We start from the raw sequence: 12,894 nt of genomic DNA, 5'->3' as shown, positions 1-12,894 counted from the left end.
GAACTTGTTTCAGTCCCTTGATCATTTCAGTTGCCCTTTTCTGCCCTTTCCCCAAGGCTACATTATCCTTTCTAAGTGTGGTGACCAGAAAAACTGTACACAGTATTTTAAATGTGGTTCCACCATAGATTTGCGTAAGGGGAGTCTCATCTTGTCAGCTTTATTTTCAATTCCTTTCCTAATTATGCCTAACATGGAATTTGCCTTTTTCGCACTAGGTATAATTAGGAGACGAATTGAAAATCAAGCTGCCAAGATCAGACTCCCCTTATGCAAATCTATAGTGCGACCACACACATAATTATAAGAACACGTAATAGATCTCAAAACTCACAATGCCATGAAAATCCCAGCTAACCATTGTTGCTGTTTACCCAGCACCTGGCATTTAAGGTAGACTGCCATTGAATATTGTGGGTCCATCTCACTATCCTGATTAGTAGCCATTAGTCTGCTTTTATGAAGCTTGCATAATTTGAGCACCTCTCCTTTCCCAACCTTGTGAGCAACCTTAAGGCATACCTGACAGAGGGCTGTTCAGCTGCCTCTTGAATGCCTCTAGTGTGGGAGAGCCCACCACCTCCCTAGGTAGCTGGTTCCATTGTCGTACTGCTCTAACAGTCAGGAAGTTTTTCCTGATGTCCAGCCAGAATCTGGCTTCCTGTAACTTGAGTCCATTATTCTGTGTCCTGCACTCTGGGATGATCGAGAAGAGATCCTGGCCCTCCTCTGTGTGACAACTTTTCAAGTATTTGAAGAGTGCTATCATGTCTCCCCTCCATCTTCTCTTCTCCAGGCTAAACATGCCCAGTTATTTCAGTCTCTCTTCACAGGGCTTTGTTTCCAGACCCCTGATCAACCTTTCAAGTATGGAAGGAATGCTGAAAACTCATACAATGGCACCTGGGCCAGATCTACACCAAGCAGGATATGACACTTTGAAAACAGATTAAAAATTATATAGAGAGTGTGTCCTGGGCCCCAACAGTTGTCACTACTGTTATAAATTGTTTTAAAGCAGTAGTGTAGATCCTGCCCTGGTACTGAAGAAAACTCCTAATACAGTGAATCAGAGGTTTTCCTAATACAAATTTCAGTTGCATGGGGGTGGGTGGGAGGAGAAACTAGAGTGGAAGCATGGTTGTGGAGGTTAAAATCCTCTAACCCACCCCAGCCCACACAAGGGGTCCCTATATGCTGTTCACATTGGTAATAAACTTCCTGTTGGAGTGAATGGAAGGTCTGCCAGCCCCCAATGCAATTGCTGGGGACATTTGTATTTGTGGGTGGGGGTAGTGTATGTGTGCATGGACGGGTGTGTGAGAGAGTGTATTAAAGGGAGTGATTGAATGGTGGATAAAAGGGGTGTGCTTGTGTGCGTGCATGGATGATGGATAGGGTGCTACTGTTGGATTATGAGAAGAGTGTGGGGTAGCCATGCCCAATTTTGGCTCCAGCCTTACCCACCACGAGGGATGTCCGTTGCTGGAAAATCCAGGTCTTTTTTTTTTTTTACTTGAATGAGTTCTGCAACATGTATGACTCAATTTTCATTTCTGAGCTGAGCTGAAGACTATTCCCAGGAACTTCTTCTGTGCTTTCCAACCCACCCCCCACCCCCCAGGTTTTGCAATTTGTGCAAATTCTGTAGCAATTTCTGCACATTCCTGGGAAATATGTGCACATTCTAGAGCAATTTATGCAAATTCCTGATTGATTTCTGCAAGTTCTTCAGCCATTTGCACAAATTGGGTCAAATTTTGCACAGATTGAAGGACCTGTGTGGGAAATGCACAAAATGCCTTGAAAAATCCGTGAATCAGTCTCTGCAGATTGAGCTGGGCATGAGAGAGGGAGTCAGAATGAAGTCCAGGGGGCCGAACCTAGGAAAACACATCAAATTCCACCACCCCCTTCAAACGGATTTCTCCAAAATCCCCATTCACCACTAGCATGGGCCCCCCAACAAACTACCACAGAAGGAATGCTGCCCTGGGGAGGGGAATAAAGTTTCCCCATCTCTGGTCTAGACACACCTTTAGTCTGACCCAACCTGGCTGGTCTTAGGTTCTTATTGCAGAGCTGCAGTATAATACTAACTCTGATACAGAAAGCCTTTTGCAAGTGCTCAGATGGATGAAACTCTCCTCCATCCAACCTGTATTCATCCACAGAAAAGCATGACACTATCCCAGTCAACATCCCGTGGAGCTTTAGCATTGAAGACAGGCCTTGCAGTGTTCACAGTTTCTAAATTATTATTATTATTATTTATTCTTCTTTTTTTAAAAAAAAAATTCTAAAGCATCCATCATCCAAACAGATTCCAGGGTGGTGTGGAATAATAAATAAATAAAGTATAATAGAATGACAAATAGTCTTCATACAAATAATCAAATAGAGAAGCAACAAAACTATCAAACTGCAGAGCAGACAGATGGTGCAAAATGATATTTAATGTATGGAGAGATAGAAATGTCTTGATCAGGCACCAAAAGGATTGTAATGTTGGCACTAGCAGATGGAGAGGTAATTCCACAAAGAAAACTGCCTCTCTTGCACATACATAATGCACATCACTATTTCATGGTCCTTAGAGAGAAGGACCTCAGTTGAAGATCTTGATGTATAGGCAGGCTGATATGGGTGAAGTTTCTCCTTCAGGTATTTGGGTACCATGCCATTTAGAGCTTTCATCCATGAATGCCAGCAGTTGACCAGACATCACCGTTTCAAGTACCTTGCCACAAAAGGAGAAAGTTATGCCAATAGTTGTTTCATCCTTCTGCAACCAATGAGGATTTCTTAAACAATGGATCTCACACATCCACCTCTTTCAAATCAGCTAGGATCACTCCCTCCCTCAACAATGTATTTATCATTTCCCGGATCCACCCAGACAGTTCCCTCTGGCTTAAGTAGACAAGACGGGCAAGCATCAAGCATATAGATGGTTGGTCAAACCCCAGCAAGCATTTCACCCACATCCTCAGGCCACATCAATTGAAAGTGGGGCTAGAAGGTGTTCTGGATGCCTTTGACAGCAACGTCATCAAGTTCAGAGTGAATGTGAGCAACTTCATCCACAAAGTGCCATATGAACTTGTCACAGCAGGCTTCCAATAGATCCTTGCCTGGGTATCTGGATGGAATAACACTTCCACCACCCAGAAAAGTTCTGCCTGAGAACACAATGATGATGGAGAAATGGCATCACTTTGCCACAATCACTGCCATAAAGTAGACATGATAATATCTTCTTACTTATCTCTTGTCATATTTACTTTGAGATTTGCACCATCTCCATTGTAGTTGTCATCCTGCCTGTTTCATTGCTCCAACTTCCTGATAACCTAGGGAGCTGGTTGGGTTCTATAGCACAGGAATGAACATATGGGAGTGATGGTATCAATAGTCACTATTCCAAAGCAAGAGCAGGGCTTCCACAGCAAATGTCAGCCACATCAACAGGTAACTACCGGAGAGCATTCAGGAATCCACTTGATTCCTTCCATCTCCAGGGCCAGCCAACACCATAGCTCCACCACCCCTGCGGAGTTTAAGAAATTCTAAATTTGCTCCTTAGCAGTGCCTCAGAAGAACTTTTTAAAGGGGGTGTGGGCATTCCTTGCAGCCTGTACCAGGCACCTGTCTGGGTGATGAGTATATCTCAATTCCCAGAGCCTGATGTAACTACCATTAGAACCGAGCAAAAGATTCTGATCAGATCTGACAGGAGATTAATTCTGTGCCAAGCCGCGTTCGTGCTCCTCTCATAAAACATTAGAAAAAAAAGATGAAGCTTTCGAATCCTGACTCCCCGGTGATCGCACCTGGGCAACCTTTGGTATTTGGCAGTGTGAAGGGTTGGCACTAGAGTGCCGTAGACGCGGGTGCCCTCTTGATACGCATACGAAAGCATCTTCAGTGCAGCATGGTAATGAGCGTTTAAATATCCCATTTTATTAATATGCATGGCCTGCCTGAGTAGAGAGAATTAAATGTGCTGATTGAAGGCACGCCTTGCAATAAACGAAAAATATCACAGAAATTGAAGCAAACAAAGAAACAGGGGGTGGGGGAACAAGTTTTGGAATTTTTTAGAGCACCAACACAGTCCCTCCTTATCATTTGCACCCCAAAAGCACAGGCACTGTGGACTCATTCACCATTTGCCTACCCTGCCGCACTACCAGGTATAAGGGCCCCACTGGGAGAGGGGTTGCCCAAGGAGTCATCAAATGCTGGAGCCAGTAACACATTGCGAACTTAATATTCATAATATCTCATGCAGCTTTGATTGCAGGGTGACAATTCTTTAATTTTGTCCCATTCTGCCCAGAGGTCTCAGGATATGTTGCAAGATTTCAAAGGCCCCAAATGATAGCAGTTGTCTTTTATCCCCCTCGGCCGGCACGGCATGAGAGGGAGAAACAGTAGTTGCGGTGGGGAGGAGGGGAATAAAGGCCTCACGTGGGCCACATGAGGCAGGGGCGGGGCCAAGCCTATAAAAACTGGTTCTGCCCCTTTCTCAGCCTCTCTGTCTTTTCAGCTCCCACCCTCCCTCCCTTCCTCTTCTAGTATGGGACTTAGCCAGTCGCTCCCTTTGCAGGGAGGGCTGCGTAGGATTTTTTCCTTTATAAGGTTTTGCCTACTCCATACTGGAGGTTTTAAGGAGGGCAGATAAATAGGTCAATTTGTCAGAAGGATGTGCAGGAATTTGCTATCCCAGAATAGGGACGGTGACCACTCTGGCACCTTTTAGGTGATTGGCGTAGCCAGAGCTCCTGCTCCTCGTGAGTTTCACATCTCCTGTGTCTCGATATGGTATGCCTTTGGAGATCCTCCTGCCTCATCTACTCAGGGTTTTACAGCTCTGTATGGGGATGACATGGGGTGGTCTCCCCACACTCTCAAAGTGCTGTAGAAGAAAAGGGCTGGGTTACCAGACTCCTGGAATAAGAGATTCGCTCGCCCTTAAACCAGGCGAGTAGCCTGAGATGAGTACATATTGATTCCCGCACTTTTCACATGCAGTTCCAGGGAGGGGTTGAATCTCCTTCGTTGTTAAATAAAGAGGCCCTAGTTTATCCCATGCTCTGGGGTCTGTGTCTTTATTCCATACTTCCTTCTCCACTCGCAAGCTAATTTTCAAAACAAGACCAAAAAAAATGCATTTGCTTGCCTTGTGAATGGATGTGTAGAAATGGAAATGTATGATCTGCTCCCTCATCTCTCTTTTATTATTAGCTGTTTTTGTGTTTCATCGTTGGTCTTGACATGTTCAGTTTGTTCGCTGCCTTGAGCGTTTCTTTTAATGAAAATGCAGGATAAATATACTCTCAATCAATAGGTCCGCTTTCAGTGCCAAAGGCTGGTCCTTTTCCAAAACCCTGAAATGTACTACTGTGAAGCACTGCCCTCTCTTTCCAAAAGAATTAATTGTTTCTTTTCTTCCTCCTGCAGACGGTGCTCCGTGACGGCAAGAGAGAAAGCATCATGAGCATGCTTTTTGTCTCCCCATCTGACATTGAGAATGGTCAGACCATCGTTTGCCGGGCCACCAACAAGGCCATCCCTAGTGGGAAAGAGACCTCTGTCACCATTGACATTCAACGTGAGTGTGTTAAGTGGTATGAGATGTTCTCCCTAGTCTAGCATGTATGACCTTCTTTCGAATACCTTGGAACAATCCCCCAATTTATTCATTTATTTATTTATTTAGTAGACTGTATTAAAAACTCCACATTGAGAGATATTAGAGTGGTGTACAATAAATTGAAATGCATTTTTAAAAAAGTTAGAATAAAAGGAAATAGATTAGTGCTGTGCCGAAAATTTTCCATTTTTGGAATTTTGTAGGGTGGAGGAAGAAAACTCTGGTGAAAGAAGCTTGCGGGGTGAGAATTTCAGAGAATTTTCTCCCTGGGGCAGGTTTTCCACATTCCTTTTAAAGTGTGGGCAGTTACTGAGGGATCTTCTTCCTATTTTGTTTTTTTCCAAAACATCCCCGGCACTTGCAGGAGCCCAAGAGTTCTTCCTGAATCCCTATTGTAGAAGATGAGATCTTCAATACACATTCAGGAAGAACTGTCAGGCTCCTCCAAGCGCTGTGGTGTTGGTGTTTTTTGTTTCTTTTTTTAAGAAATAGAAAGAAGACTCCTCAACAACTGACTACACTTAAAAAGGTATGTGGAAATCCTGTCCCCCTCCTCAAGGAGAAAATTCTCTGAAATTCTCCCCTTCCTTGTGAAAGAGGCAGAAAAAGCCATTCAGCCTTCACAGGGGGAGAAAAACTTCCCGAAAATAAGGGGCAGGATTTGGCACAGCACTAAAATAGATCAATGCAACAGTGGCTGGCATCTACTTATCAGTCAAGAACTGCTTGCCTGAAGAGGAAGGTCTACAGCACATGCTGAAATCAAAGGCCCTGTTCAGAAGACACACTAAGCCATGGTGGTTAAGCATTTTGAGCTAAACTTTATGGCTTAGTCTGTCATCTGAAGCATGACTTAGCATGTCATGTGAACCATTCCTAAACCATGGTTTAAACATGCTCACTAACCGTTTGCTTAGGGTGACCATATTTGGGAAACCAAAAAAGAGGACACCTAGTGTGTGTGGGGGAAGCAGCTTTCTGAGTCCTGCAGAAAGTACGTTATTCCCCCGCCACCTTAAAGAACCCGATTGGAGTGGAGGAGGGGAAAGGATTTCATTCTGCACCACCACCATCCACTCCAATTGGGGCCTTTTCTATAATGTCCACGAATGACCCACTTTCCCCTTTAAGACCTCAATTGGAGCTCGGGGTGAGGGGAATGACGTGCCTCAAGAAAGCATGTCATTCCCTCCTGCCATGCTAATGGCAGCCTTAAAGAGGAAGGTGTGTCATTCCAGGACATTATTGAAAATTATAGAAAATCCCCCCTGACACCATGGAAAGAACAAAAACCAGGACAAATCCGGGGAAATCCTGACAGTTGGTCACCCTACATTTGCTGCAAAAGGATTAGCAGCCTAACCATGGCTTAGCACGTTGCCTGCACAGGCCCAAAGTAGAGTAAGTGCATGCCTGATCTCAGCTGGTAAGTTATTCTTCTATGGTGTGAGAGGCATGGCACTAAAGGCCTACTCCTGGTGGTTTTGAAGTGGATCCTCACCTACATGAGACCTCCAAAAGGGCTTCCACCAATATTGTACTCCCAACACAAAACAAATTCCAAATGTTACTGTAGCTATCCATTCTTGCACTGAGTGGAATGTCTTCAGTGGGTAGCTTACATGGGCATCAATAGTGCATATAGGATCTTGGGGGGGGGGGGAGATAAATGTTGTTGTTTTTTCCATTGAAGACGTGAAGGTACTGCAGTCAGAGAGATGATCTATGTAAATTATCTTAGCAGCAACATTCCAAATGGGTTTATTCTTAGCAAGGCAATCTTCCACTGGTCAGCCGTCAAGGCCAAAGAGAAGCATTCACAGCGGTCATCGAAATGCACGGCAGTCGTGGTGTAGATGATTTAGCTCACTGAATGACTAGCAGTGATTGTCAGATGAATTGACGAGATTCAGAAGCAGCCTGAAAATGAAGGTCTGAAGAGAGGAGTGGAGGCCAAAGGTGAAGATACGATGCTGAGTTTACAAATCTTGATGGCATTGTTGTCCGTCGTGATTGAAGTGAGGAAAACTTATGGGGAGAGGTTAAGAATGTAATTTAGCTGGATTGAGCTTCAATTGCTGACAGGGTGTCACATGTCAACTGTTCAGAGAGAAACAACACGGTAATGTCTTTGCATGGTTAGTAAGAAACCAGTCCTGAACAAGAGGGAGGAAACCTGGGAATTGTGTTTGGGGAAAACATAGATGTATTATCGAATGCTGAGATGCAAATGAGGTGGTGTGGAAGAATTTTTAAAGAGTTAAGAGGGTAGTTCCATTTGCAATAACGTGAAGGTAGAATGTAATTGCATCATGAGAAAATACCTAGCCATTTCTTCAGTCCCAGGTATAACACCAGCTATAGGTATAAGGCTCCCACAGTGACTTGAATCTTATAGGATGCAGTCCGAATTCATATTTTACCCCACAATATTGACAAGTAGCTTGGCATGGGTTTGGCATCAATACTGAAGAGACAGAAATGTCAGGTATAGGTACAAGGCCAGCCTTGTACCTAGTGGGTACATTTATTAGGAAATGGTTTGAGAATGTCAGATGTCTCTGCAAGCTTATCTTTGTCAGAATTTCCCATGGGAGTAGCTTGATCACTCCCTGTCTCGGCCTTGAAGCTGCTGGTTCTCTGGGGACTTCAGAGTGTTTTGGAAAAGGTGGGGGCCACTCTTCGAAGTGGGTTGTACTATCCCACCCTCTTGGCACATGGGCATGGCTTACAGGTCAGAGGACCTGTCTGTCAAGTGGCTTTGAATAGGCCTTAAATGCTTGTGCAAAGTTGAAAAGGCTTTGCTAGGTTTTATCTCTCGACGCAATGCCTGACCTCCCTTCTGCTTGGGATTTCTTCTCCACTTGGGACTTTGAAAGCACTCTGCACATGAACGCTTTGCTATTTGGACTTTGGATATCTAAGAACTGTGCCATGAAAAGTACTGTGAGGCTTTTCATAGACTTGGACTTGCATATGCTGTGGATTGTGTGTTTGCGGCCAGACTCAGGTGGCAGGGAGTTCCCAGTCCTTAGCAGAAGGATGGGACTCCTGGGCCTGAGATCCAATCAGAGAGGTGGGTAAGAAATAAATTATTATTATTATTATTATTATTATTATTATTATTATTATTATTTCCTGAAGTTGTGGTAACAGGGTCAGCTCAGTAGTGGTAGGCTGAGATCGGCAAGTGTGGGATGGATCTCTCATCCTGGCCCTGGTGGCTCAGAGCAACCTTTCCTGGGACTTTGTTTTAGGAGATTGGCCATGTTCCTTTGAGGTGCCAGCATATGCGGCATCTGGAGAAGCTCAAAGCAGTTACTGGCACACCTTACTCACCCCCCATCTTCGAGTGTTTGCCTTAAGGATTGTTTCAGAAAAAGAGCCTAGAGCTTTCTAACCATCATTCAGCTTTAAGTGTGTTTTGGAGAATGTGTAACCATTAAGCCTGTCTACTGTGTGATTTCCCCAATAAAAGAAGTCACAGATGTGAGTGTCTCATGTCATCTTGCCAGCACATGTGAATGCCAGAGGGAACAGGCAGGAACACAACAAGTTTCACAGGGGTCTCAGTGCTGGGACAAGACAATTACCAAGTGGACTTGGTAATTGTCTTGTCCCAGCAATGAGACCCCTCTGAGACTGAGGTTTCCAGTGGCAGTAATTCCAAGGAGGAGTCAGAACCAGCCCCTAGACCTTCACAAGTATCTAGGAGGCTTCCCACCTTGGACCCTGCACCTGTCCATTCAACCCCCTGGAGACATCACTGACCTCTGGCTCTGAGGAGTGACCCTCAGACTCCTCCAGTGAGCAGGGAAGCCCTGGGGAGCATTCAGCAACCCCAGACCCTCACCACTTATAAGAAGCTGGGAACTGCAGGAAAGGATACTGTCCCTTTAAAACCCAGAAGCAGCACTTGAAGAGGTGGGACTACAAATGGACTCTCCTGGCCTTGCTATAAAACCCCATCAGTTGTTCTAAGCCAGCGCTGGTGGAATTTGTTTTACCTAGCTGCAGGATTGCTCTCCACAGTCTTGAAAAGGAGCATGCAGTCTATGGGTCAGCAACTGCAGTTCTGTCGGGAGTTCTGAACCTGCTCTATTCTGGAACTATGTCAGCCACCACCTGACCCCATGTACCCTCACTTGAGCCATTGTCTCAAGGAAACAGGACAGCCATATGTGCCGGTTTCTCCATATTCCCTTGGGGGGGGGGTGAGTGTGTGTGTGTTTGCACACGCGCATGTGTGTGTAAATACATTAGTAAGTACTATTGTTCCATAGTTTTCATTAATCTTGTTCCAGACATTACAAACATAAGAACATAGGAAGTGGCATGATGGATCAGACTGAGGGTCCATCTAGTCCAGCACTCTGTTCACACTGTGACCAACCAGCTGTTGACCTGGGACCAACAAAGCAGGACATGGTGCAACAGCACCCTCCCACCCATGTTCCTCAGCAACTGGTGCACACAAGCTTACTGCTTCAGATACTGGAGCTAGCATATAACCATCAGGGCTAGTAGCCATTGATAGCCTTCGCCTCCAGGAATTTGCCTAACCCCCTTTTAAAGCCATCCAAATTGGTGGCCATCGTGTATGTAGTGAATTCCAAAATTCATGCACTGTGTGAAGAAGTACTTCCTTTTATCTGTCCTGAATCTCCCACCAATCAGCTTCATGGGATGACCCTGGGTTCTAGTATTTTGAGAGAGAGAGAGAGAGAGAGAGAGAGAGAGAGAGAGAGAGAGAGAGAGAGAGAGAGATTACCACAATTCAACCTAATAGGTTAGGATTTTTCAAACTGTCCCATGAATGATTTGTTGGTTTCATTTATGACACTTTATGCCTCCCCTGGATAGCTTATAATAAACAGATGTCACAACTATTTCAATACAAATTAGAACCCAAAGCTATACAATCCCAAAGCAACATAAAACATGGCAACAAAACAGAGCACCCAAAATAAATGAATGGACTTTAGAATAAAGAGGGAGAATCTACAGGTATTATTTAAATGAAGAAAAGAAAGCTCCTTCACCTGACGCTGAAAAGACCACAGTCATGGTGCCAAGCAGACCTCTCTGAGAAGGCTGTTCCCTATCTAAAAGGCAGTGCCCTGGCAGTTAGCCTGGTCCCAAGCCATTTATGGCAGGGTCACACTCCCCTGGTCTTTCTCTCAACAAAGACCATCTGACAGAATGACCAAAGCAGTTTCTGTTCCAAATCCAGACTTAGAATCTGATTTAAATGGATCTAATCAGTTTCATCCAAGAGTGACTGTAGATGCTATAATTATTAGCAAAACATTGGAGGGTGGTTTTTTTTTTAATCCCCATATTAAAAGGATGTTTACACAATTCCCACAAATAAATAAATGCTGCTAATAGAGTACATTTTTTGCCTCCAGTTTGCTACATTCCCTGAAAGTGCCCATTGCCTTGCCTCTATGCACTTCCTCACCTCATTTAGCTTCCCAGAGCATTGTAACCATCACATTTGTGCAAAGTATACTGATCCACTTAAGATATCTTCTCTTCCTAAAGAAGCAGCCTGAGGAAGTCCGTAAGACCCATCTGCCTTCCTTCCATCTTTTTCATATTTGCTGCTGTCAAACATGTCCTGATTTTCCCCTCCTCTTTCTCCCTTCACCCATCTTTAGCTGCATTCACAAATCCCTGCATCTGTATTTACTAACAATTTGCAATTGCAGGGCATTCAGTATTAGCGTGCCAGCTGCTTTCCTGATTCCAATTAAAAACTGGCTGAACAAATTCGAGGGCAGCAGAAAATTCACTACTTAAACTCCCAACTCTTCTGCTAGAAGATTAACAACCTCTCAGGTTGTTCCTTAGCATGTCCTGACAGAACTGGCAAGATAAAATGAGATAATGGTATGGGTTTTTTCGCAGCCAGCAAACAGTTACAACAGCTTCAAACGCGGGGAGAAAACAACAACACAGAACTTGAGGCATCATTATGGCACGCTGTATGGTATAAGGCCAGCGACGTGAGCTGAATCCCCAAAGACAGTGGAAGGAAACCAATTCAAAAAAATGGGGGGGGGGAGATTCAATCAAGAACTTCTTTTAAAAAAACCGTTAAGAAGACTGTATTATGAAAGAAATAATAATATTCCATCCAGCTATTAAAAGAATTTTGCTTTTAACGGCCTCTAATGGGTTTATCAGTTTTAGTAGCAGTGGACAGTTGATGGAGAGGTGTATACTAGTAGCATGGGCGAGTCATCATCCTGCAGTAGAAAGAGGTTCAAGGCGGCAGTACGAGTGTTGTGGTTCCTTTCAGCACCATGGACAAAGGCAGAGAGAAAATAATAATTGCCTTTTCCTTGGGCCGGATCTACACTACTGTTTTAAAGTGCTTTATAACTGTTTTGACAACTGTATATGGAGTGTGTCCTGGGCCCCAACACTTGTCAAAACTGTTATAAATCAGTTTAAAGCAGTAGTGTAGATCCTGGTCTCTCTGTTTATATGCACGGTGGCATCAGGTGATCACCTCCAAAGTGGGCAGAAGCTGCCAAAAGGATAATAAACATGCTCCACTCATACGGCGGTGCTGTTTGTCAGAACATCTGCTCCATGTGGGGGTGCCTAAGCACATGGCTACTGCAGGTTGAGCAACTTCAGCTGCCTCAAAGGTTGCTTTCGGGTCCCCGTTGTGATTCTTTGCAGCGCTTGCCTCTGGTTGGAGGTGGTGAGTACATTTGCAACCTCTGACCTGTGCTATAACTACACCAAGCAGAATAACACTTTGAAAGCAGTTTGAAAACAGTATATAGAATATGTCATGGCCCCCAGCAGTTGTCAATACTGTTATCAACCATTATAAAGCAGTAAGGTAGATCTTTCCTAGGAAGCAACTCCAGGTGTGAAAGGAGAGGATGTTCCAGAGACTGAATAGGAAGCAAGGTCTCACACACTGCTTTTGGATGGGGTGTGGGGGGGGGATCTAGCTAAAAAGCAGCATGGGCTGGGCCAAAAGAAGCATGTTTTAAAAATACACCTTCATGTCCCACTTCTGAGCTGGCAGTACTGTGTCCAATATGGAACAGGAAGACACTCCAGACTCTAGGGCATTTTTTTTTCCATTTTGAAATGAAAGCAGCCTTGCTGGATCAGAAGCAGTGCCCCATAATGCTTTTTCACTCGGGCAGCATGTCTTCTCAAGCCAGGAGCATCATAAATGGTGCCAGCAACTTCAGCTTGAAAGG

General features: G+C 44.4%; 1 protein-coding gene across 1 annotated transcript in view; it reads left to right on the top strand.

The window, feature by feature from the left end:
• The window catches only part of KIRREL3 (kirre like nephrin family adhesion molecule 3), a 772,855-nt gene that overhangs the window by 593,042 nt on the left and 166,919 nt on the right, over window positions 1-12,894 (top strand). Inside the window, exon 6 of the mRNA XM_063139310.1 lies at window positions 5,467-5,617. Coding sequence (XP_062995380.1) covers window positions 5,467-5,617 — 151 coding nt within the window. The remainder of the gene's footprint in view (window positions 1-5,466; window positions 5,618-12,894) is intronic.

This window comes from Elgaria multicarinata, chromosome 12 (assembly GCF_023053635.1).
Source record: "Elgaria multicarinata webbii isolate HBS135686 ecotype San Diego chromosome 12, rElgMul1.1.pri, whole genome shotgun sequence".
Classification (NCBI taxonomy): Eukaryota; Metazoa; Chordata; class Lepidosauria; order Squamata; family Anguidae; genus Elgaria; species Elgaria multicarinata.
The sequence above is the reverse complement of the archived record's forward strand: the minus strand, read 5'-3'. Positions and strand labels throughout refer to the sequence as shown.